Source organism: Dermacentor andersoni, chromosome 1, assembly GCF_023375885.2.
Source record: "Dermacentor andersoni chromosome 1, qqDerAnde1_hic_scaffold, whole genome shotgun sequence".
In the NCBI taxonomy this organism is placed as follows: Eukaryota; Metazoa; Arthropoda; class Arachnida; order Ixodida; family Ixodidae; genus Dermacentor; species Dermacentor andersoni.
This window is the reverse complement of record NC_092814.1, coordinates 111,059,861-111,087,514: the sequence shown is the minus strand read 5'-3', so window position 1 is coordinate 111,087,514 and position 27,654 is coordinate 111,059,861. Positions and strand designations below refer to the sequence as shown.

The 27,654-nt window shown below is 43.3% G+C and overlaps 1 protein-coding gene across 2 annotated transcripts in view; it reads left to right on the top strand.

Moving 5' to 3' along the window:
- The window catches only part of LOC126545621 (uncharacterized), a 32,709-nt gene extending 5,946 nt beyond the window's left edge, over positions 1–26,763 (top strand). For both annotated transcript variants that reach the window (XM_050193548.3, XM_055061895.2), the window contains 7 exons: positions 5,026–5,121; positions 8,732–8,813; positions 9,269–9,390; positions 10,975–11,084; positions 14,305–14,391; positions 17,743–17,916; positions 26,592–26,763. In XM_050193548.3, the coding sequence (XP_050049505.2) occupies positions 5,026–5,121; positions 8,732–8,813; positions 9,269–9,390; positions 10,975–11,084; positions 14,305–14,391; positions 17,743–17,914 (669 nt within the window). In that variant the 3' untranslated portion in view covers positions 17,915–17,916; positions 26,592–26,763. The remainder of the gene's footprint in view (positions 1–5,025; positions 5,122–8,731; positions 8,814–9,268; positions 9,391–10,974; positions 11,085–14,304; positions 14,392–17,742; positions 17,917–26,591) is intronic.
- The last annotated feature ends 891 nt before the right edge of the window (positions 26,764–27,654 follow it).

Genomic DNA, 27,654 nt, shown 5'->3' with positions numbered 1-27,654 from the left:
GTTCGACTTTACATACCAAACCCGAGGCGGTGCTTCAAGTGCCAGATGTTCGGACATGTATCACAATCATGCAGAGGAAAGGAAACATGCGCGAAGTATAGTGCCAACGATCATCCATCTGACAACTGCAGTGCTCCCGCACAACGTGTCAATTGCAAGGGTGATCATCCAGCTTACTCACGTAGCTGGCCTTGCTGGAAAAGAGAAAAAGAAATAATTGCAATAACTGTAAAGGAAAAGATTTCATTCTATGAAGCGAGGAAAAGGCTAGCGCACTTACCTCAAGTAAGCTATGCCAGTGTGACGCGGCTGGGGGTAGCGCCACACCGGTCTCGGGAATCTACAGGGTCCACGTCTGGTACTCCTGTAGAAACCCTAACCGCCACTTTGGTGGTTGCAGCCAGTGCTGCTCCATCAGCAACGAAGACGGGCCCGCAGACAACAGTGTCGTAGGGCCCAAAGTTGAAGCGTACCCCACGGCCCGAGACGCGCGTCTCGGCGCCTGGCTCTCGATCGTCCAGTGCCTCGGAAAAGGCGATGTAGGTCGATCCAAAAACCTCGGCGTCACTGACGCTAACAGATCCGCGCTCCTTGGAGCGCTCACAGAAGGAGAAACAAATTATAACTCCTGTGAGAAAGGAAAAGGTAACCTGAATGGTTACCGCCCTTCATAAGAGTAATCAGTTTTTAAATACATGTCACCTACAATTTGTAAGCTCAAGCTCACACGCATAGGTAGTTTTTTTCCCAATTCCAATAAGATGGCTTTTATCATTCATTGGAACTGCAGAGGCCTAATTCACAATCTAGGTGACATCAAAGACATCATAAATAAGTTATCACCAGTAGCATTCTGCCTTCAAGAAACGAACCTGGGACCCAAACATACACATTTTCTTAAAGGTTTTAGAGTCATAAGAAAGGACCGCGAGCACTCCAGCTGTCTATCAGGAGGTGTCGCTATTATCGTCCAGGGCGGCATCCCCACACGGAACGTTTCATTAAATACTCCGTACGAGGCAGTAGCTGTCACCGTTCTATCTTTTAAGACTGTCACCATTTGTTCGTTGTACATCCCTCTCTATAGCCATTTTACAACTCGAGACCTGGAAAATTTAATAGGCCAGCTGCCGGAGCCTTTTGTTTTAGTTGGAGATTTTAATGCTCATTGCACTCTTTGGGGCAGCGATAAGAATGACCAAAGAGGACAACTTCTCGAAGATTTTATTTTGACAAATAACATCTGTCTTTTAAATTCAGGTGCGCCAACTCATTTTTCACCGAGTTCACATACTTTTAGCTGCATTGATTTAGCATTTTGCTCTCCTGACATTTTTACCGATTTTAAATGGGACGTACTGGAGACTTCATATGGCAGTGATCATCTACCTGCTATAATCAATCTCACATCAACGCTGCCCATTATATCCCACAAACCACGCCATTGGAAATTAGAAATGGAAGACTGGTCTGTTTTCACGGAAAGTTCCAGGCTGGAGGAGCTTACGTCAACAGACTTAGGCATTGACGAAATTAATGAAAAATTTACTAACTGTATTATTTCTGCAGCTGAAAAGGCCATTCCGCAATCTTCTGGCGTTGTTCGGAAAAAGCTTAATCCTTGGTGGACACATGAATGCACCGTAGCAAAAAAGCTGCAAAATAAGGCCTGGGGAATCTTACGCAGGTACCCAACATATAAGAACCTTCTAAATTTCAAACAAGCCAAAGCGAAAGCTCGATATATCCGGAGACAGGCAGAAAAATTTTCCTGGCAAAGATATGTATCTACAATTAATAGCACTGTCACATCCAAAAGGATGTGGGAACAGGTCAGGAAGTTTAAGGGGGACTACTCATCATACACGATACCCATACTTACATTTTCAGGCATTCAGACAACACTACAAGAACAAGCGAATATACTTGGGGAACATTTCTATAACATCTCTAGCTCGGCTAATTTTTTGAACACGTTCTTAAAATACAAATTGTCAGCAGAAAAGGAGAAGCTACCAACTGCTTGTATGTCAAGGGATGAATACAACTCTCCATTCACAGTACAAGAACTTAACAGGGTTCTCTGTGCTGGTAAAAAAACTGCAGTAGGTCCTGACCGGATCTATTATTCTATGCTCGCACACCTGTCCCAAGCATCCGTAGATGCTCTCCTTAAATTTTTTAACAAAGTATTCGAATCCGGAAGCATGCCAAAAAGTTGGAAAAACGCAATAGTTGTGCTTTTTTTAAAAACAGGTAAATCCCCCACATCCCCAAACAGCTTTCGACCCATTGCCCTGACAAGCTGTTTGGCAAAATCATACGAAAGTGTCGTAAATGCGAGGTTAACCTTCACGCTTGATATACGAAGCTTCATTGATTTTCATCAGTGCGGGTATAAAAAAGGGTGTTCAGTGACGGACCACCTCTTCCGACTTGAACACGAAATACGTGAAGCTTTCTTACACAAACAGCACTGCCTGGCAATATTCTTCGACCTAGAAAAAGCGTATGACACCACGTGGAGATTCGGGATCTTACGTGACCTCGCTGCGTTATGAATCCATGGCAAAATGCTAAACTGTCTTGCTGATTTTATGTCCAACAGAACATTCCAAATCTGTCTAGGCACTGTGCTCTCGCGCACATTTATCCAGGAAAACGGCGTGCCACAAGGTTGCGTACTAAGCACAACACTCTTTATAGTAAAAATGAACTCTGTTAACAAAGTCATTCCCCCCTCTGTTATGCACTCCATATACGTCGATGATCTGCAAATAGCGGGCTGCGCCTCAAACTTACGAACATGTGAAAGGCAGCTCCAGATAACAATTAATAAACTAATGGAGTGGGCTGAGAAAAATGGCTTCCGCTTCTGTACTCAAAAAACTGTTACAGTGCCATTCTCACAAAAACGAGGATTGTACTTGGACCCAATTCTAAAATTGAATGATGCCGCACTGCCGGTAAAACAAGAACGTAAATTCTTGGGAGTAACCTTTCATAAAATAAACTTCCTAGCCCACATTAAAACACTAAAGATTAAGGCAAATAAAGCACTGAATATCCTCAAAGTTTTATCTCATAAGCACTGGGGTTCCGACCGAACCTGTCTTTTACGTATTTACCGGTCTCTTGTGCGTAGCCTTTTAGACTACGGCTCCGTGGTTTACGGCTCAGTCAGACAGTCCTACATCCGACGACTTGATCCAGTACATAACCTTGGATTGCGACTGGCAAGTGGCGCCTACAGAACGTCACCTATTCAAAGTTTATATGTTGAGTGTAATGAACCCTCATTACAGCACCGCAGAGCATTACTCACATTCTCTTACATACTCAGAATTCAGTCATCACCGCAACACATGTGCTACAACATCGTCACACAGTGCCACTCACGCTTACACTACACAAATAAACTGAACATGATTAGGCCACTTGTCCTGCGGTATGAGCAATACTGTTGGGATTATGACATTCCCCACGAAGTCCTCCAGGTTGCCAAGAAACCACAACGGTTGGCCCCGTGGTACGATTTCACACAGTTGTGCGACTGGACATTAACACATCTAAAGAAAACAGACACTCCACATGAACACATCATACAAGAATTCAGTGCTCTTCAGGATAAATATCAAAATCACATGGAATTCTACACTGATGGCTCCAAAACAAAAGAACACGTGGGTGTAGGGACCATAACAGAAAATTGGGAAAGAAGTATTCGTCTACCAAAACATGCCTCTGTTTTCATTGCTGAAGTTTATGCTGTATGGGTTGTAGTTAAAAAGATTATCACTGGCAAGCACAAAAACACAGTCATATACACTGATTCCTTAAGTACGCTGAGGGCTCTAAATCTCAAATCTGAGTGTGAACCCCTGTAAGGGAACATACTAAACATGGTCGCGCTTAACAAATACGGGAGATCAATCCGCTTATGCTGGGTACCAAGACATGTTGGGATACCGGGCAATGAAGCAGCAGATAGATGTGCGTCGATGGCAGCATACAAAGACATAATAAACACAACGCTTCCATATAAAGATAGTATCCGTGCCATTAGGAAGGCCTTAACGTCAAAGTGGCAACACGAATGGGACCATTGTACAGAAAACAAGCTACATTTCACTAAACCCGTACTTGGTGAGTGGAAGTCGTGCAACCACCAGGAGCGCTTCTTTGAAGTAGTCCTATGCCGACTAAGCATTGGGCACACACACCTCACACACAATTATCTACTTACAAAAGAGGACGTGCCAACATGTGAAAAATGCCAAGAACAACTAACAGTCATGCATATATTACTCACATGCACACACATTGACGTACAAAGATGAAACTTTTTGCACAACCTATATCAAATGCACATGCCTTTACATCCTGCTTTAATTTTAGGAGATGATTCGATAATCCCATTACCTGACCTGCATAAATTCCTAGACGACACTGGCTTTTTACACAAAATATAGATTAACACAGCCTTTCTCCTCTAAAATAGTATTATAAAACACCTTGTGTTTGGCGCAGCATAGCCTTAGCCGCTTTTGCGCCACTAAACCACATTTAACTAACTTGAATTCACTCAGAGTTGCACCAGCTATGATTCACTGGGTCTCACTCCAACTCAAGCTCATGCCCACTTCAACTTGTCTCGACTCATCCTGAGTCAGACTTGCGCTACTCTATATGATTCATTCGGGCCCACTCAGACTCGCAGGGCTCATTCAAGCTTTGAGCAAGTCGATTCGAGGAAATTTTGGATGTGGGTATATATTCCTCTGTGTCTTTCCAATAAAACTCTTCAGTGCCCGTATTGTGCAGTCAGAGCTTTGTCCTTGTCCGAGTTGGAACTTGCCTTTACTGACCTCATTTAGCTAATATGTTAGGCAATGTGTTTTTTTCTTGGCAAGAGAAGTGTACCAAGAACATCATTGATCACAGTTTTTTGTTTGTCATTCTTATATATACTAGCATGTCGAAAATGTGTTAGTCATTGCTCACCGAAAGTGATTTTCTTTATAGCATAATAGACAAGTTGAGAGGCTACAGGCCACAATTTTGCTTTCTCAAGATCCCTTTGGATGTCTTTTGGGTACGGAAGATCCTGACCTAGAGCTGGCAAGTAGATTTTATTTACACTTTGAACTTCTGTGCCATTTTGGGTTGTCATTGTTGGGCCTTGTCACATGCTGTGTCATATATGACACCGAACTTCTAACTTGACAAAAGTGAGAGGGAATGAAATGCTACAAATTTATCCTTAATCTGTGTCATATCTATACTCCATTCCATACGTAGCAGTCAACACTGTGGAGGCTAGAGAGACTTCTTACAATGGCTTTGTTCGCACTTAGATATAGTTTCGTGTTTTTTGACCGCAAATGTCTGCAACAGTTTTTTATATAGGCTCGATATTGAATGAAACAAGTTTTCACCCTTAGAAACAAACACACTGTACTATACTACGGCTGCTAATGCATTGTTTTAGATAATGGTTTTTTTTTTTTCTGGTTATTTTATTTGCAACCTGTCGCGAGGAGCCTCACATGCATGCTCGCCTGAGCGAATGCTGCTCGAAGCATGGACGGAATGCTTAGTGAAGCATAGTCAAAACGCACGGAGTGATAACTTTCCTTGACCGAACTTCTTGTGTAGCTTCCTCAGCGTTGACTGCTACGTATGGAACGGAGCATAGCAGTCTAGCGACATCTAGTATCGTATCCATAGCAGCTAAAACTAGAAAGAATTCTTCTTTCTTTTTCTAAAATGTTTGGTAGTAGCTAGGCATGCGAAAAGTTGATTAAACTTAAATTTAAAAGTATTTACAGCTGAAAATATTCCCCCTATGTTACTCTCAGTGCATGTGGTTGCTCTTTATCTGTCTGTTGTAATATTTTGAATGCAGCAAACCTTTGACTATGCGAGACACGCATTTATTTTTATCACATATGGTGCAGCATACATTTGTGGGTAACGTTTTTTGGCACAGGAAACAAACCAGTTTTGTTGGTAGAAGGCAAATTTAGTAGTACGTAATGATGTATCATCTTTAGAGCCACTATTCTGCTGTTTATATATAAAAAAATATGGGCACCAGCAGTTGTGATGGTAAAATGACGTGTGGAACCCACCACATTCCAAAAACTGATAGCAGCAACGGAGAACTGCCATTGAAAATGATTTGTGCTCCAGCTTTTAAAGGCTACGCAAAGTTGGAAAGCCACATAAGAGAAGATGTATGAGGAAGTCCAGCTCTGATATCGAAGCCATCTTCCTGGCAGTCAAGGCTGTCATCAAATTTTTTACAACTGTGTACTAGCTGAAGCTGTGCAAAATAAGTGCCTTTTGAAGTGGAGCTTTCTTTGCCTCTTCCCCCCACCTCTCGGGTGTTGGCTGCTTGCATAATTGGCTGGTTCGAGGTCTAGTGCAAACCAGTACCGGTTAAAGTGCAAAACGAGGTGGCCTGGGGCAGCAGGTGAATTACATAGATACAGATGTGAGCTCCGACACAAGCACACCTTTGTCATCATATCGCCATCATCATTCCTTGGTCATAATTTTGTTGCCTTCATTCCCATCATTTTGATTCCTTTGTTGTTGTGCTACTGCCATCATTCCGTCGTCTTCACTTTATTGTCATTGTTCAGTCATCAATACATGTTTTTGTCATTATGCTGTCAATTCATTATCATCCCATCGTCATTTGGCCGGCATAATTTTATCGTCGTCATTTCTATGTTGCCATGCTGTCATCCTGTCATCATCCTCTTGCTGTCTTCATTCCATAATCGTTAATCCATCGTCATCATTCCATTGTTGCTCTTCCTTCCTTATTATGCCATCAACATCATTCCATCGTCGTTGGTCTATTGTCATCATGCCTTGGTCATTATGGTGTCAACATTCTGTTGTCACCACTCCATTATCATCATGCCTTCATCATTGTGCTGTCGTTGCCACACCGTTGTAATCATGCCACCATCTTTCAGTCGACATCATTCTGTTGTCAGCAATCAGTGTCGTCATTCCGCTGTTGTTATGCCATCGTCATCATGCCGTTCTTTTCACATCATACGTTTCCTCTGGTGTGCCACAGGGCAGTGTCCTTGGTCCACTACTTTTCCTGATATATATTAATGACTTACCAAATAACATATCTTCTCATGTGCAGATTGTTGCAGATGATTGTATAATTTACCGAGTAATTGCTAGTACTGATGACCACATAAAAATTCAAAATGATCTTGACCTTATTAGCAGTTAGTGTAGCACCTGGCTAACGTCGCTTAATCCAGATAAATGTGAAGTAATGTCTTTCACTCGCAAACATTTCCTTTCCAACTTTTCATAGTATATTAATAACAATCCTGTGTCTGTAGTTACTTCTTTCAAATATCTAGGCGTAACCCTGGCATCAAACCTTTCCTGAACTACACATATCAATAACATCTGCGGAACTGCCTCCCAATACTTGGGATATTTACACTGGAACCTCCGTGAGACGCCGACTAATGTCCGCAAGTTAGCCTATCTTACATTTGTTCGCCCTAAACTTGAATTTGTTTCTTCAATATGGTCCCCTCATTACATTTATTTAACCACTATGCTAGAATCTGTTCAGAATAGAGCTGCTCGATTCATCTCACAAAATTACAACTGCAACAAAAGTATAACGCAAATTAAAAACAATTTATCAATTCCTTCTTTGAACGTTCGTTGTGATGTAGCACTTTTATTGCTGTTTCACAAGTATGTTCACGGACCAAGGCCATCACCAATAGTTCTGCAAGTTTCTCCATTCACCTCACGAAAATTGCATAATCATCATTCTTTAATGCGCATCTATGGTAAAACAGACTCTTTTAACTCATCTGCGCTTCTACGTGTCATCCGCTTACCTTCCCGATACCCTGGTAGCTGAAGCTAACAAAGAAAAATTCCGTCACGACATAAGCATTCATTTCTTACCTTAAATAACTTCTTGTGTGTGTTGCTTCTTGTATGCCTTGAATGCCCTTTTTTTTCTTTTTTGATCTGAGGATTTTAGAGTTTGTGTAGACTTGATTCTTCCTTGTATCATTATTAACAAAGTGCTTTGTGTTCTCTCTAATTGTATGCTCTTTATACTATGTAAGATCTTTTGAAGCTTCCCTTACCCAATGCCCATTATTCGGGCCTGTAAGGTATTTTGAATAAATAAATAAACAAATGAATATTGTAATTCCTTCATCGTTATGCATGGCATCTGCCTATTGGAGCACCACAAGTTTACTCTGAGTGAGGCATTTCTCAGTGAAAATAAGTCTATGTTGGCCGTGTCCTTTGTACTTGGAAATGGTTGCTAAAAAAGAGCAGTGTTCCTCGCAAATATCAATGAAAACGTCACCTAAACCAATTCTCACAGGGCATGGGATCTGCATACATGTATATATTTTTTTTCTTCACTGTTTTTATACAAAAGTTTCTATTTTTGCAACTGTTATATATTTCACCAGTTTTCTATAATTAGATGTGTGTTTTTGTAGTCACTAAATATAATCATGACTGCTTCATGTGTAATAAATGATGTGTAAATTTTGACTCGGTCATAACCGTGCATATTATTTTTTGGAGAACTGGAAGTTTGGGCATTTTGTTCAAATTTTGTCACACAAAAATAATGATTCATGCAGTATGGGGTGAAAAGACAAGCTGCAACTAAAGTAACTTTCTTACCTTTATTTTTTAGATTTTCATAGATGAAATACATCATGCAGTTTCAAGACATCTCGACCACCATCGATCAAGGCTGTTACGCTATTTGGATCACGGTGAGACCTTTTTCACAAATTGAGCTCATGAAAAAAAAAGTGCCATCCACATGAAAGTAGAAATAAGCTACAAAGGGAAACCATGGTAAGTTCCTTAGAAAAAAAAAATATATATATATATATAAACACCTTTGTGGGCTTATGCTTTCTTTTTATGTTCGTGTCAATTTCCTATATTTAAATTTCTGGTGAACTTCCACAGAAACCTTTCTTGTTTAATCAAATATAGCTCAGTGTGATCTGATTTAAACATCTTGTGATACTCTCAAACTGGAAATTGTATTTGTTTACATAGCAGTGATAGCCTGGAGATTTGTTTTTCATGGAAGAATGTTAGAAAAAAATTGTCCACTTCTTTCATTTTTGTTGGATGCAGACATACGAGTGATGAGTGAATGAGGTAGTCAGGATGTTAAAGGCTTATTTTATTATATATTTTTTTTTATTCTTTCAAGCTGTCACGAATGCAGGTGTGGGAATTGCAGTCCAGTCCATGTGTGCAGATGTTGATGGCATCAAAAGGTCAATTTTCATGCTGAGGCTCCAGCGTGTAGAGTGCCTACGTAAATTTGAGAAGGTTTGTGCCTTTTATTTTTTTTTCTCATATTTTAGTGTTGCAGAATCAGTGGTGTTGGCATAAACATTTCACCCAGTTTGTGGCTGCTGTTGTAAAAATAACACAGATCGTGCGATGTACTGCTGCAGTATGCTGAAAATGTTTAGGTAAAATTTTTAGTTTGCTTGCCTGTAGTACTGGAAAGTGGACTGCCTGCTTGTTTCTTTCCTTGTTTTAGTAGCATGAAAATTTTCACTATTGTTTTTTGCTGCTGCTAGGAAATAGCAGTGCACACAAAAGTGCATGCCTGAGCCCATTGATAAATTAGTTGCAAAACCTTCATTTTCACCAGCCCATGTTCGTTTATGGTTGTAAAGGTGCTGTGTAAAAAATCCAAATTAATGTACTTAATGCACATGTTCATAAACATTACCACGTGCAGAATTGTAGAAAAAAAAAAGGAAAGGAATGTATTATGGTCATGTGTCGGTCTTTTATTAATAATTATGTGTTAAGATGGCAACCACGGGCTGTTTGTATAAGAGCTGCACCCACTTTACTATAGACCCTTTCACTGTTCATAAACATAGGCCCTGGACGGTTTCCGGTTTTGTTCATTGACTTAGCCCGCTAAATTTAGCGAGCAAGAAAGGCATTGGCTGCGATATTGACTAGCAAGAGTGCATTAAAATTTAAGTAGCAGATTTTCAACACTTTCCCTCTGTACATAAGAACAATTTTACAAGTGAATGTTGCCCTAAGTTACACGAAATTTATGTATTTGTCTTGAGGCTAATGTGGATGTCTTTTATCTGAGAACTTTCTGCCAGTAAAACAACTTAAAAACGTGCTTTGTGTTCTGGTGCATTAGACTGATAAGGCCCGTGACCGGAAGTTTCTTGGGGGCGAGCTCTCACTGCAGCTATTGCGCGAGTGAAACTGTCTATACGCAGAAGCAGTACCAATGCTGTAGGAAAATTGCTAAATTATCATTCTTTCTCCCCTATTAAGTGAAAATTTCCATCTGCAAAAACTGAATGCTTTGTTCAAAGCATTTATGGTGTTTCTGGTGTTTGGTTAACAGTAAAGCTTCTTGGCCGTGCTTATAGCATGGCATCTGGTAATATTAAGAAACGGATGTACAACTGAAGACAGTGGATGCCTTGTGAAGCCATTAGAAGGCCCATAATTGTATTTGTTCCTTTGCCATGTGAAATGGAATAATTTACTTTTGGAGAAAATGTGCTTATGTTGAAGCATGCAGACCTTGGGCCTATTATCAGGAACATGTGAGTGCATTATTATTAATCATTGAGAGGCTCTAATGCAGCTTTCTTGCCACCTATTCAGTGGGCCATTTGCCTCAGTATACTAGTTAGTGGCCCCGGAGGTAAGCATACAATGACTAATACTGCTTACATCAATGCACTGGTGTGTTGTTAATTGTTTGTGATCAGTACAGAAATTTTTGATGTTGTTCTTGCAAAATAAACGCGGCACAACTAAATAAATTATTTTCAGTAGTGGTATCCTTCATTATATTCACATGCAATGGAATTTGTACAACCCTGGTATCAGTTATACTTGCATAAGCTGCCCTTTCAGGTGTTAAAAGCATTCAATACAAGAAGTTTGTCATTGCCTGAGCTGGATGGAGCAGAGCACTTACTTTTCTGCAAGCTGGAGAAGGCTATCGACATGTACATCTACTTTGCGTAAGTAATGTGAGGGAATATAATTTCAGCAGGCTAGTAAAGTTAACTTTCTGTGCCATAAATAGACTGAAAATGTCCAGGTATCATTAAACTTTACATATCTTTCCTCACAGTTTATGACCTAGCCTCTTGCAACTGTTGATACAATGTGGGAAATATTTTTACCCATGGTGTAAACTATTACATCAGATAAATAGTTGTAGCATGCTTTATAAATAAGAGACTAGTTTGAGGCTCTTCTGGTCATAAAAGAGTAACTGATTGCTGTGGTCCTTCATGTTGATTATGAAGTGTTTGCTGAATGACAAGTCATAGGCATGCCTCCTGTAGCATGTGGATTACTGCACTTCATTTTTCTCTGTACATTCATGTGACACACTTCTGACATAAATGTTGGAATTATTTCTGCAAACAGTTGTCTATCAGAGTGTTTTGCTTTTGCTGTTTCTAAAGCAAATAATAATATAGCAATTGTGTACCAATGTGTTTTCTGCAGATATTCAGTGCACACAGTTGCATGTACACATGCCACATACGCAGTATTGCATGCCCCCTGTGAAAGCAATTAGCTAAGGCATTTTGCAGGTTTGCTGTTTATGTTAGCCACATTGCAGTGGAACTAAACCACAATGACGCTTAAGTGCGGCAGTTTCGAGGCACTTTGAACAACCTCAACTATTTAGATGGAGGCCTACGCCACAGTGTTCTTATAGGACCCTTCACCAGGTCTGGCCATTTTGAGCTGACAAGTGCAGTGCATACAGTGCACGCCAATTATCGTGTCTGCTAAGTATTACATCCCTACACGCCACAAAAAGAGCCTAAATTTCATACCAAATGCCGTTTGCCCTTCTCGCGGGCACTGCGCTCAGTCGACGTCAATCGCACAAGTGCACCTACAATATATGGAAGTGCTGCGACATAACTTGCAGTGACACGTGACCTCTAGAAATATTCAAGGCAAGATCAGTTATTTGTTTAATCTGTTGCTTCAATAGATGAATTAAAGTTTAGAGAAGTAATAAAGCCTACAAACCGAATGTCGACATGTCTATTTTACTTCATACCGTAGCAAGAGAGATGTACTCCCGTTTCATCTGCTTGTTGCCACGTTATGCAGTCGCGTGCACAGAGAACAAAACATGTCATTTTATACTGTGTTCCAGCGCCACGATCATGCTCTTTCATTCTCTCACATGTGCCTCAGTGTGTGTGATTGTGGCACTGACTTGTACTGCTAATCGGGTGTTCTAGTGTAAAGTGCACAAAATTGTCTGCTGCGCGAAACGAGATAAACACAACAGCTCGCGCGTGAGACCATCACTGGAAGTGCGCTCCTCAGCAAAAACGTGAGTGAGAGAAAAAAAAAAAATGAAGGCGGTGCCCATCCTGCGATCCTCTGGCTCCGGTATGGGAAAACACAGGGAAGGAATTTCGCATGCAGAGGCTAGACGGGGCAAGTGGAGAGAGTGTCCATGCTGGCGGTAACGCTCGCCTCCTGAAATTATGGGTTCGCGGCACTTCAAATATTTTTGTCTCTGCTATTAAAGAACTAATTTGAAAAACTATTGAGGTAGAACACTCCTTAGAAGGCACATAACAGCTTGCAACTTATAGCCAAAATTTGCTATGTGGCCTGGTGAGGGGCCCTTTATACAGGTATGCCTGTGCGTGTGTGCATTTGTGCGTGCGTTTTTGCAGTGCAGTGCCATCTGCACTGTTAAAGCTGCCTCATTTGACAAGATGAGAGGTGGGCAAGGTAAGGGGGATGCCCCACATTCTCGGAGAAGTGATCTAATCTGGGCTTATATTGTGTGGAATGTCAAGATGCACAGTGCGAGGCAGGAGGAAGCTCAATGTGCACCGGCATTCAGCAACATGGTCATGGTGTAGCCTTTATATATGGCACTGGCCTAACTGGCATGCACATGAATGGTTTGTGATACTATGCGACCACCAACACAGATAATTGTGATGTCTTCTGGTACCTACTTCAGGGTTGTGTGTAGCACACGTTTTGAATTGTCATATCATAAGAAGCCAACAAACACTGACACCAAGGACAACATAGGCGAAATTACTTGTGCTTAATAAATGAAATAAGGAAACGATAAATTAATGGAAATTAAAGTGGATGAAAAGACAACGCCGCAGGTGGGAACCGAATCCACAACCTTCGCATTTCGCGTGCGATGCTCTACCCATTGAGCTACCGCGGCGCTGTTTCCCCATCCACTTTCTGGGGTATTTATGTGCCCTAGTAGAACCCTGGGAGTGTTAGCCAGCGCCACCACTCACAGACCTTGGCGGCGGACATGGAACGTCCTTTGTGTCCAAATGTCCGAAATGCGTCCGAACGTACGAAATGCGAAGGTTGTGGGTTTGGTTCCCACCTGCGGCAAGTTGTTTTTTCATCCACTTTAATTTCCATTAATTTGTCGTTTCTTTATTTCATTTATTAAGCACAAGTGATATCCCCTATGTTGTCCTTGGTGTCAGTATTTGTTGGCTTCTTATGATATGACTAATAAAAATCGGGCCCCTCTGCTAACCCCTTTTCTTCACGTTTCGAACTGGTCACATTAAAATTAAATAATTCGCTATTTGCTTACATACTCAAAAATTTGAGGCTTTCATACTGCTACTACAGAATCAACAACAACATAATAAAGCAAAAAGAGTGAGGCACAAGAATTTTGTGTTAGTCAACCTTGAAAAGTACATTATACCAATCTGGCTAGACTTGATGTTTTGATTTTGGGGCCATTTATAACTTGTAGATCCCACTGAAATCTAGTTGAACGTACATCCTACCACAACAATATTAAAAGTCAGCTATTAATTGCCAGCAACGGCTGGCTGGCCTGCTCTTTTTCATGAAGTAGTGTACAATGTAGTGCACTATTAAATGGAACCCCAGCTTGTATTTGACTATTTAGTAAAGCTGAAATATGGTATGAAGGCCTGCAGGTTATATTTTTTTACATGGATGTCTGCCTACTGCATCAGCAAATTTGCATAAGATAAATTCAAGGAAATATTATTTATACTGGATGTATTGCCGCTTTGGTGTCCCCTTGAAGAGTTGACTGTATGGTGTGTAGGTGTGAGAACATGACATTGTGCACTTGTTGGTCTGAAAATGATTCTTCAAGAACAGTGCACATAGTACCCATGCATTTCATCTATTTACAACTAAAGTTTTCTATTACATTTTTAGAGAACTGTTTGAAATGGAATATTATTTCACATTTGGAGATGACCATAAAACAGGCAGGGGCATGCAGATCGTCATCCCTGAGATGCAGTGAGTACCTTTGAAGATATCTTTGGTGATGAACTTTATAGCAGTACTACACAACATGTTGCAGGTTTGCTGTTTGTGGTAGCCACATTTCAGTGAGACTAAAGCACAATTACACTTAAGTGCTGAGTATTCAGGGCACCTTGAACAATCTCAACTAGTTCTATGGCTTGAAAGACGTACAGTACGTTACTGAAGTTCCAACATGAAAGGGGTCACATCCACTTATGTAATGTTTGTACCATGCCTTAAAGGTCCCCTTAACCACCTCTCATTTTTTTACTCGTTTCAAATAAACGCATATCATCTACAGGATGTCGTGACTATCATTTTTGGCAAATGCGGCAGTGCCATGGGGACACCAGAAATGAAAAAAACAACCTCGTGCTCCTCTTCTGGCCTTTCCAGTGCCTACTTCTCACATTATTATGTCAATAGGGTGGTGCTCCAGGCGGCGTCACAAGGATAAATGCTGTCGATTGGTTGGTTGACGAGGGGCAACAGTGCCAACATGATGAGAGCCGACTGTGTGCTCGAGAAGGGAGGGGGCTCACCCATTGTGCGCCACTGAACCTTTTGTGAAGCTTCCATTCAGTCAGGGTCAAGCGGAGGGCAATGAGATGCGGACGAAAGAGGATCCTTTATGTTGTGTTGATATGACCCGTTGATGTAAGTAGGTGAGAGAGTGCCAGTGGAAAGGTAGCGAAGGGGAGCGAGAAACAGCTGCAGCCACATAGTCAATCGTCAGATGGCTGTAACTTTGCTATTACTGCACCACGTCAAACATTATTTCAGCGATATATTTATTGTAAACTAGGACACAGCTGCCACTATGGAACAAATTTTCGAGCGCAGGGTAGTTTGGCGCCCTTTGAGGCAGCCCTGCTTGAATAAAAAAAAAATGCTGTGAACTCCTTACACTATTTCGCCAGCAAGGCAGGTGTGCATGCATGTTTGCCTGCTCATTCACACACATATGTGTACCTGCATCGTGGAATTTCACTTAACTTACTGCTGGAAATTCGTTCATTCACTGTTATTTGGCAGCAATATTTGGGATGTTGATTTATGTCAGTCACTGAATGTGAGTGAGTGATGTTTTGCTCTTGGTGCATGTAACAATCATTATTAAATTACAAAACTTATTTCATAACCTATATTTACAAGTACACATTTTTCAAATTATTAAATGTTGTGTTGGCATTGTGGTGTAAGTTTTATAGTGACATTCATTCAATGTGAATATATAAGTAAATTGCCGAGTGCACCAGGTATTTGAGGACATAATGACAACTTCAAGAATGGCAGCAATATTTCTGTCATTGCTGTTTTCTGAGGCTGTTGAATAAAACCATCTTCGCACTCACTTACTGAATTCAACCTCATAGCAGCTACGTGTTCAGATCTCATATTGTGTGTCAGTTTTGAGCAGTGCTTCTGCAATTGCAGTGTTTAGTGAGTTTCTAATATTGTGTGACTACTTGTTAGTCTTCCTCTCAGTGATGCTACACATATGTATCAGCATAGCAGGTTTATGTTGAGTACTCGGGATGCTACATTGAGGGTGATGTGGCTGCAGATGTTCACAGCCTCTTGGGTCATGGGCCCTGTGCCCATGACCCAAGGCCCTGCGGGAGCTAGCAAATCCATTGTTTAGGAGTAGTGAGTAATGACATCATGCACAAAAAGTTTTGCTGTTGACTCTGCCACTTGAAAATCCCTGGCAAAGGCCCCTTTCGGTGTTCTCACCCATTATGACCTCCAACTTCTAGAGAAACTCGACTGCCATTCTGAATGGTGTCTGACCACTGGTAGCGCTTATTTCTCTATGTCTCAGATGATAATTGGCTGTAAACTGTTCTCACCCAAAAAGAGAGGATTTGGCGACATTCAAGAAGGTGGCGATCTCCCAAGTTGCTACAATCTGCATATAAGGCGACTAGGACAGCATTTGACTTCATCTGCGTCGGACTGGAAGTTGGTACTTTGGAATAAGTGTGCCAGATGGATTGGTGAAAACAAAGTTAAGCATATAGACAGATGGAATGAGAATGTTGATGGGTGTGGCAATAGTACCTTGTGTTTGTATACCTCTGCTGAAAACACTCGTACAAGCTCATAAGGATTGTAGCTCTGCTTTATGGTATCGCCTTTGATTAATATGCATTCTATGTATAACTATCATGTGTGCCACAGGCCAATTAGCGGATGTGCCTCTGATACAGAAAATGTCCTTTTTTTTGGAATACAAACAAGACAGAGGTTCACAGGTAAGATGGATGCCCGATGCTGGAGCCAGCATTTCAACAAGGGTTCTGTCAGGGCAACAGCTGGTTATCTTGGCAGTACTTGTGCCGTGCATCCCAGCTAACGCTAGCCAAGCGAGAGCGTCTGTCCTGTCCACTCCGTTTCTTCCCACTCGTATTCTCGCTCAACAACTCTACATGGTACACCAACTGGCCCTACAGTCTACGCTTCTAGCCAAGCTAATCAACGAAAGTAAACATATGGGAAAAAAGCATCTCGCTTACCCTAAAGAGGCCATTCGAGAGTGCGCAATATGGCGCTTTAAAAACACTGTGCATGATAGAATTATAAGACCTACAATGTTCAGCGGTCACAGGTCTGATGACCAACACCATAGGTTCTAAAATCGTATTTTGCACCATGTTTTTTTATTCTCTTTTCTCCGTTGAACAGCTTGGCTAACATTTGCTGGGACACCCTATATTTAATTACTCTTCCTTAAGAATAAGCAGCTGCGTAAAGTGAGAAAAGTTGAAATGTTCGAAAGGAAGTGGGAGAGAGGGGTTGTGACGCTGGTTCTTTCAAGAAGTAGAGTTGACATAAATAGAAAATATACCTTTGCATATAAAGGCATTGCCAAACCATAGTGTGTATTTCAATCCCCAATTGAAAATGGCTACTTACACGTGAATGTTCTTTTTGATTTATATCATCCCGACTACTTGGAAGAAAACCTGCAGCACTGCACCTCCCCCCTCCCCCTGTCTTTTTTTACATTTTGACATCTCTCACCTTACTCTGCAGATCCACTTACTCTCCTCCTCCCCTTTAGGGTGGGAGAGATGTACAAAAATTCTGCCAAGAAAAGCAGTTGTTGCGCCCTGACAATGACAAGTCCCCCTGTAGAAACGTTGGCTCCAGTCTGAGGCATCACATTTTTCACCAGTGTAGATCACTGTTTTGGAATAGGTGCTTAGGCCTAATTTGAACGCCCTACATGTAAATGTGATAATCTGGAGCTTATTCAGCTGAGTATTGTACAAGACTGCACCCTGCCTTCTAGCATATTGTGACGTTGAATGCTAACAGTGTCTCATTATTTTGCAGAAATGATTTTTTACATCAACTTCTGGAGGCTCAAAGAAAACTGAAGCAAAAGGAGGCATTACTTGAACAATTTGAGAAGATCTGGTCTCCGAGGGTTGAGTCAATGATTAAAGAGTACCACTCGAAACTTCAGGAACTCCGTGTCCTGAGACTGGCAAATAATTTAGAATAAAGGTGATTTTTTTTATTGCTAATAATGTTATTTCGGATGTATACATGGAAAATGTAGATCTTTTTTGTAGTTTTTATAATAAATACCACTGGAATAACATTCTGAATCAGTCATCGTTTGAGCAAAATAAGACACTTTATAGATAGTATAAAACCTTTTATTACTAAATGGGTATCTTTTGTTTCTGTAAGTGTCATCTTTGTGATTACTTGATGTGCTGTTACTACTTAATGCCCTTTAAAATTCTATACGCTCATTCATTTCTAAAGGGACCCTGAAATGATTTTGTACAGATGTATTGAGTTGTTAGGGTTGGCCCTTCTGATCATTAAGTGATGCATTTAAGTGCTCTGTGTAAAGCCTGTAGTTACAAGGTTTTAAAAATGTACATCGCTACCAATTGCACGGCAATGAAGACAGTAGCCGCTGTGAGGGGCGTAGGCACACTAACCACAAAGGTCATGCTCTGCTTTTTATTGTACATTGTGCACCCCCTGGTGGTCAGTTACCACACTTCCTCCCCCCTTAACATAACAGCTTAACAGCATATAAGCAGTTACAGTTCAAGGAGAAAACCGAAGCGCTGGACTGCATTCACTAGTGCTTTGATGAAGCCGAGGTGTGGAAGAAGGCTGGGAGCAATCGGCACGTGTTGATGTTATGGTGTTGCTGGCCTCCAGTTGATAGGGCTCGCCTGATAGTAGTAGTTGACCCTCCAAGCTTGTCGCTCCTTCGGGTAAACCACTGTCAGTTGTACCTCCGGTCTCCGAGGATAAAGTCAAATGTGGTTCCGAGCGTGCGGTAGAAGGGCTGGAGCACTGATGGTTGTGCTAGTCGGGCATCGACTGTGGCCTTACATGGTCGAGATGCCGGGTCCATTGCCGCCCATCATCCAATTGTAGCTCCACCTGTGAATTGTGTTGCCTGGCGACTACAGCGGGAATCCAGCTCGGACCTGGCCGAAAATTCCTGCTGAATACTCTGTCTCCTGGTTGTGCTGGCACCCTCAGTTTCATTCTTTGATCGTACTCCATCTTCTAAGCGAGTTGTTTCTGGAGGACTGTTTTCCTTAGGTCTGGCCGCAGCAGATCCAATGCAGTCCTGAGCCTTCATCCCATCAACAATTCAGATGGGCAACACCCGGTGACCTCGTGGGGTGTCAACCTGTATGATAACAGTATTCGTGCAATTTGTGCACGAAGGTCCCCTGGGCCAACTTTCTGTAATTTTACTTTCATAGTTTGAACGGCTCTTTCCGCCGCACCATTCGAAGCAGGGTGATAGGGCAGTACTAGCATCCTCCTCACGCTGCTCTTCTTCAAGTATGTCTCGTACGCTTCACTCACGAATGCGGGTCTATTGTCCGATACCACCATGTCTGGGAGGCCCTGATTCGCAAACATGATCCGCATGCACGCAATTGTACATTCCGCTGAAGGTGATGAAACGGGAAAAACTTCAATCCATTTGGAGAATGCATCAATTGCAATAAAAAAAAAAAGGAATTCCGGTAAGATCCTGCATAGTCCTGTGAATCCTAGACCAGGCCCTGTTTGGGAACGGCCACGGCATCATAGGCACTAATCTCAATGGTCTCTGTTGTTGTTGGCAGGCGAAGCACTCTTGAACCGTGGTTATGATGTCGCTGTCTAACGATAGCCACCACACATGACTTTGGGCGATGCCTTTCATTTTTGTGACCCCAGGGTGGCTCTCGTGTAACTTGAGGACTTCCCCTCTGAGGCTGGAGGGTACCACAACACGGTTTCCCCAGAGCACACAGTTCTGATGCACACTCAACTCATTGAACTGGGACACGTATGGCCCCCCCTCTGATGTCAATTCTTGAACATGACCAGACCATAAATCCTGTAGCACTCTTAACACTGGATCTCTTGCAGTGGCTTCGGCAACCACCTTTTATGAAAGGACACGGGGATAGACGCCTTCAAGCATGAATACCTCCGCAGGTGCCCCTGGAGAGTATTCAGTTGTTGGCAAGGGGAGTCTGCTCAACCCATCTGCATGGGCTATCAGGCCTCCAGGCCTATAGCTCAAACTGTAGCTGTACCCTGCCAGCAGCAACGCCCAGTGAAGAAGCCTTGGCGAGCATGTTTCCAGAGTAGGCCTTCCAGCACCTAACAGGCCCAACAAGAGTTTGTCGGCGGTAGCCACTTCAAATTTCCGTCCCCAGCGATACTGCCTGAACTTTGCGACACCAAACACAAGACTAAGTGCCTCTTTGTCCAGTTGACTGTAATCCTTTTTAGCGGGTGTGAGGCTTCTTGATGCAAAGGATATCAGTCGCTCTTCTCCAGTAGGCTCTCTCTGTGCCAGGACTGCCCCCAGGCCATGAGGGGAAGCATCAGTGATCAACACCGTGGGTTTTGAGAGGTCATAATGGGCCAAGACATAAGCAGATGAGAGCAGCTCTTTGCTTTTCACAAATGCACATTGCTCAACTGCCATCCAGCGCCATTTTGTTCCAGTGGTAAGCAAGCCGTTCAATGGCTGCAGTACATCTGACAGGTTGGGGAGAAACTTTCTATAGAAGTTCACCAAACCCAAATAGCTTTGCAACTCTTTCACATCTCGAGGTTTGGGAGCATTCCCTACTGCTTCAGTCTTGGCGGGATCTGGATGTAGCCCGGCAGCACTTATTATGTGGCCCAAGCACTGGACCTCAGGTAACAAGAACTTGCATTTTGCAAGTTTCGGCTTCAAGCCCACCTCTTGCAATCACTCTAGTACCTTGCAGACGTTTGCCCAATATTCATCGTTATTGGCGCCTGTTACCAAGATGTCATCGAAGTAAACTGCCATGATCAAGACCTTACAGGAGGTTTTCCATTTCGCATTGATATATGGCTGGGGCGGAAGCAACCCCAAATGGCAGCCTCGTGTATTGAAACAAGCCCTTCGGGGTATTGATAGTGACGAACTCTTGTGACTGTTCTACCAGCTCGATCTGCTGGTAGGCGTCCTTTAGGTCTAACTATGTGAACCTTACTCCTCCCTGGAGCTTTGCGAACAATTCCTCTATGCGTGGCACAGGATAGATTTCCACAAGTGCTATGGGATGAACAGTCAGCTTGAAATCGCCGCATATGCACAGCTGCCCATCTTGTTTTAGCACTGCAACGACAGGTGCTGCCCATCTGGCAGTCTTCACTGGTTGGACCCTGCCTTGGTGGAGCAGTCTCTGCAACAATTCCTCAAACTTGTCTTTAAGCCCCGGTGGATGCCTTTTGCTTTGAAATAATCTGGGTTTGGCGTCTGGCGGCACCAAGATGCGAGCCTTAACCCCACGGAACGTGCCTAAACCATCTGAAAACACCTCTCGAAAATGGTCCACAGCTTCTTCTGCAGATGACACAGACAAAATAGATTCCGGCTTGCTGATTCCCAACTGGAATTCCTTCATCCAACTTCTACCAAACAATGCTGGGCACTGTCCCTTTATCACAAACAGAAGTAGCCGTCTCTCCTCCTCCCCAAGCTTTACAGCAGCCGCAAACTTCCCGACGACTGGTCGTGTGTCTCTGCAAAAACTCCTCAGCTGTACGTCGGATCGTTCCAAGGCAGCCGATGGGAACAGTTGCGTGAACTTTGTTTCACTTATGGTTGAGACACTGGCGCCCATATCAAGTTCCATCTCTAGTGGAACGCCGTTAATGATAACCGCATTGCGCATAGGTGCCGGCCCAGCAGCGAAGTGCCTGAAGGTTGTATGCTGCCAGCGTTTCACTCGCTCCGGGTGCCCCAAGCACTTCATCCATGGTGTTCACGCGCCTCGAATCTGCGCGCCGCGCCTGTCTGTTTCCTAACTCGCTATCACTTTTGCAAGCTCTTGCCAGATGCCCTTGCGGCCCGCATTTGTAGCCAACTGAGTTGACGTGTTCGCACTGGCGCGCTTGATGGGTACCGCCACAGTGGAAACACCCGCGTTTGCGACGCCCAGGTTACACTACGTTTGTTGCCACCATGGTAGTTTCGACTGTCAATTGGACTGACTCCAATTGTGGCGTGGGGTGAGCGCTTAGCGTACGGGAATCCTTGCGAGCAGCCTCGATGGCCCTTACCGTACTCATTGTGGTTTCCAGGTTTAACTCTGCTGTTTCCAGTAATTCCATTTGCATTGGCACGTCATCAATGCCAATGACGATTTGGTCTCGTAGCATGCAGTCTCGGAATGGCCCGAATTTGCAGTCGTCGGCCAGTCGCCTTAACAACGCGAAGTACTTGCTCACCGCCTCTCCGTGTCCCGCCTGTGTCGTGAGAAGAACTTGAAACTTGCTACCATTTCCGACACCTTTGGCGCAAAGTGGTTGTTGAGAGCCTCAAAAATTGCTGCTAAGTTCGCCGTGGCAGGTTTCTCAGGGGCCAGTAGGCCTCGCAGTAAGGAGTACGTCGCGGCCCCGCAACACGTTTGAAATACGGCCGTCTTCTTACTGTCTGGCACGTCGTTTACCGTCGGGAATAGTTCCACCAGCTCTTGGTGCTCAGTCCAGTCTGCAGTGTCTGCGTTGAACTCGTCTATCTTTCCAATGACCGGCATGCTTGTTCTTGCGTCACCGTCACCGGTGTCGTTTACTTGAAGCATTTTCCCTCGTCGCCAGTTGTGGTGACCGGACCCACTTCCATAGCGCACGGCAATGAAGACACAGTAGCCGCTGTGAGGGGCGTAGGCACATTGACTGCACAGATCATGTGCTCTGCTTTTTATTGCACATCGTGCACCCCCTGGTGGTCAGTTACCATATGCCACTCCCCCGAGTTTTCAGCTGCTCCTGACCAAGTGATGCAAGGTGACCATATGACGCTAGCAAGACACGCTATCTGAATGGCTACCCAGGGCACGTCATCAATAATTTTTCCAACCTTGTGGTGAACAAATGTTCGTAATAGTTGGGATGTTAGTTAATTTGTTTCTATGTGAAAGAAAGTAACAGAAAGAGGATGCACAAGGACAACTTATCACTGCACTCAAGCCTTTCTGACACACAGCAAGTGTCATCTGCTTGTGTTACAACACGCTCCAAGTTGACGCGAGCTGCACAGTCAACTTGGTCCTGATCTGTTTTTTCGTGAGCACCATGGTTCACTTTGCATTGTGGGCTACAAATGTAGAGATTGGCGACATGTCAAGCTGCGACATTGTGTCCCTCTGCGAGGCAAACATGTGACCGGAGTGGCTGCAGTGCTGGTTGTCGGCATTCGATCAGCACCAGCATTTACGCGTTCGTGGCCGTCGCTTCACGTCGAGGGGTTACTAGATACTACAATAGTGTTTTGCGTGTCTAGTATTCGGGTAAACGCAAGCGTAAGTGGACTGGGCCTGGGAGTCTTTTGAGAGAAAGAGAAACAATTTTATTGATCCATAATCAAATGGAGCGCGTTAGGCGCCTCATGGGGTGGCTCCCTCTTCACGGGTTCCATATGCTTCCAGGGCCACCTGGCTCCTGTGGATCAGTCGGAGCTGGTCTTCCAGGACGGGGCTGGATAGCAAGATCTCGCATTGCTCGTAAAGGGTTGGGATAGTGAAGGGTTAGTTATGGGTCTAGGTGGGGGGTGGTCTTCGGAGAAAGTGCACTCTCCTATGACATTCTGGAGGGTGCCTAGTGCATTGCAGTGAGGACATGTGTTGTCGTACCTTTCTGTGTATATTCTGTTCTGGAGGCAGGGGTGGGAAAAGGATCCTGCCTGGATTTGCCTGTATATTGTTTGTTCGGCTCTGGTCAAGGAGTGGTGGGGGTGTGGGAATGTCTTCCTACCATCCCTGTAATACTTGATTATATCTGTGTGACTGGTGATGGGTTGCCATCCCCTTGCCTCCTCCTCGGCGGCTCGGGAGTTCAGTGCTCAGGCCTATTGATGAGCACATTCGTTGTCCTCAACTGAGAAGTGGGCCAGGACCCAAACTAGTTCCATATTTGTTTAGGAGGCGTAGCGTTTATTTAGATGAGCAGTGGTGCAAATGTGAACAGCCTGCATGGTGCAGCCACCTGGTGGCATAGGGCCCAACCAAACATAGAATATAGCAGTAACCAAGTGTGTTCTACTTTACTGCTGGTGTTAATTTTTGGCAGGAGTGTAATCATGAACACAATGTTTTTCTAAATGTTTAAAATGATTTACACTTGGGGCACCATAACGTAAAGCTATTCCAAACTTTTCTATTCCAATTCTGTGATTAGCCCTCAATAACTGGTCAAAAAATTTTCGGGCCACCCCCATTTTGCTAGTCTCTCACGTGACATCACGAAAACCGCAAAAACTGCCCCATCTGATGTGATGTGTGCACATTGATTATGCATGATTAGACCGAACGAAAGAAAAATAATTCGATGCCTTTTTCAGCATAATACTCTGCCATTGATCAAATGTTTTCGGGCTGTGCCCACTGCACCTGTCTGTCAAGCTACATCACAAAACCGCGAGAACTCACCGTGTCAAAGTGACAGGTACGCGTTTAAAGATGCATTAATGTGCCAAACAAAACTTAATTTTTTTCTGAATAGCTGGAGACTGCCCCGTTCCAAAAGGAATAGAATATGGCTGCTCATCGATTGCTCTGGCACTAGCTACTCGGAGCGACCAGGGAGCATGGATTTATTTGCATGTAATAAAAGATTTCGCGTGGCAGTATAACATTATCGAGACCTTTCGGCACGTACACAACATCACTTTGCCAACTTTTGTTTGCTGAGGATTCATTCTAGCGACATTTTTAACCTTCAGTTGCATGCCGCCGCAATTTTCGACTAGCCACCGCAATTTTCGACCAGCCACCGCAAGCTAAGTAAAGGGAAACGGACCAAACACAAAAGCCGGCACCACTCTCTTCATCCGGTTATCTACTTTCACTGTGCTGGCTCTGCCCCATCGAAACCCTCACCTCTTGCTAGCTAATTCGATAAGAAAACCTACTCAATGTAGGCAATGCTATTCACTTTGAAAGCAAAAAAGTGACCTCCTATAAACAAGGAGTGCATTTGATTGGGTTTTTCAAACAACTATGTGGGTTATTGCCCGATGCTTGCGTCGTTGGTTACGTAAATTTGACATCAGGAGATCGAAATATATACAGATTGGAATAGTTATAGGGCCCCTGGTTATTACAGCAATATTAGCTCTTTGTTTGGCTGGTTAAGCTCTACACCACCAGGTAGCTGGACTGTGCAGGCCGATCATGTACATATATGCTATAGCTCCTTCATTACAGCAATAGTAGTATGGAGGGGCTTCAGTTTACGCCTGCACCCATCCATCGCAACGCCCGGCTTGTCTGTGGTTACTGGAATACTGGACACACTCTGCTTGCAGCGCATGCTGCTTCGATAGCTCTCGCTTGGGATCGACTGGCAGGTGGCTGGCGGAGAGGTTGGAGAGGCTTCACGCGCTGGCCCCAAGACAACCGGAAGTAGACAACATGACGTCCCATCATGATGCAGAGCCAGTGAAGGTGGAGCTTAGCCCCGATCATTCGGCAAACAAGTTGAGGAGAAAAAGCATGGCTATAAAGGAAGGTAACTTGTAATCACCCGTAGGCCTCTTAATACGAGATGCTTCACATAAATTGTTGTGCGACTGCTTTACTGAAGCTGTACCCTACACATGTACAAAATTTGTCCGAACCATTTCACAGACCCTTTAAGCTGGCCTGTCTACAACTAAACAGGATATTGGAATTTTTGTGTGGAACATCGTTGTTAAAGGTGTCCTGAACCATCGCTTGGATGCGTGGAGTTAGCAAGTAGAATTTGAAGATAGCTGCCATTTTTTTGCCATATTTAGAACTACTTGCAGGCTGACAGTTGAAATCATGTGGCAGCTATTGGGCAGTAATTTTTGATCATGAATTGTGTGCACATGCACACCCTTCCACACATTTAGCAATTACTAGGAAACACTGTCTCCACATTTTTGTCACTCTTGGGCACCTTGGTCAGAAGCACATCTTGAAAGGTCACCATAAGCGCACCATGGAAAGAAAGGAAACAGTTGTCATAGGCAGAGAATTGATCTTTCTACAACCCCGACCGAGGGATTGGATAAAGTGAGGGGGAATCAAAAAAGTAAACTTTGCACTTCTAATGACTCTATTCATATTAGGTTCTTGAAAATTATTTTGGGAATATGTTTTCTTAACGGTGTCACTCTCTATCCACGAGCTGCTAAGATTTTAGAGAAAGTTGTTTTAGGGCCCTTTAAATAATCAAGTTTGCTTGATTTTTACACAACGATTGGTTATAGACTAGTATCCATAATGCATATTTGTGTCTAAGTGTTCATGAAATGTAATGGAATTCTAAGAGTTATTTGAGAGCAAAGCTTTTGGCATTCATTCTGTTTACTGGCTTTTGAAGTAAGGCATTTCCTTTTTGCTGAATTGTACAGATGTGTTGAGGCAAACAGAATATTTTTTATTTGTCGTAGAAATGCAGCAGTTTTTGCAGGCCACTTCGCATGTTTTTGATTCATTGCCGACTTTCATGGACATTGTTCAATGACACTGTATTATGGGCACTGAGCTGCCATTGCCCTTGTGGCAGTGGAGGTAAGAGTAGCTACCTGAGTAGTAACTGTCTAGGTGTACTTGCAATGTTGTATCTGTTTGCTTTAGGCTGTTGTCATATCTGTAGTAGCTCCTTGGTAATGATGATCATTTTTTCAGGTCATCAAGAAAACGTTTCTATTGGTATTGCACCTGTGAGCTTCCCTTTCGAAGAGCGACACTCAAGCCACCTATTCCAGCAGGACATATTTTTTGTACTACATGGAAATATTGAGAAATCCGAAGCTGTAATTTTTGACAAAATAAAGATGTTAAAGTGCGAGTGTTAAAAGCGCCTATGACTTGCAAGCATGGTGTAAGAATATTATAAGAGGTGTGCGAATGGCAGCACCTTGCTGTGCTGAGAGCTTATCAACAACTTGCATGTGTTTCGGCCATCCTCCGAGGGGCGGCGCTATATGTTAGGGGCCGCCAGCTCATTTTAAAGGGTGAAGCAACATCGCATCATTGTTCGTGTTCGTCGCACGTAGTTGCGAGTACTTCTGTGTGTTGTGCTGGTATAAGTGTGTTGCTTTTGCATGGTTTCCTGCGGTATTAATTATTAACCTGTTCACCGATTTCTATGACAATCGAAACAAGCAAGAACGAGACCAAACCAAACAAGCGCGCATGGTACCGCATAACGGTTCACATAATGCCAGTTTCCTGCAGGCACGTCACTGCAGGGGCTGCTCTCATTGGTCTCTACCGTTCGGGGCTCATGTCTTGTTCGTTGATGGTTCCAACATGAGTGCGCCATCTTGCGGAAACTATTTGAAGCGTACGCAAAACCAGTATGCTGGGACAGGTGCCATTCGCATACCTCTCGTAATATTCTTACACTGTGCTTGCAAGGCAGCTGTTACAGCGCACGAGCTGCCAAGAACTAGCACTAAGAAGTTAAGCAAAGCTGACAGTGAGAAATGGGACACAGGATGAAGCGAAAATTACTGAGGCTCCCCAAAAGAGCAGAAAACAACTTGCATGACTGAAACTCTCACTGTGCAGAGCACTAACACTCTTCATCATGGTTTTGGCATGTAAAACCCCATAATTTAATCTAAAATTCTTGTATGTTTGATGTTGCTGCTGCCGACATTTCATCTAGCTTCATTTTCTGAAATGCATAGGGTTCATCAGCTTGGTTTTTGAATCAACATTTTCCATTTGGTAATTCCGAGCT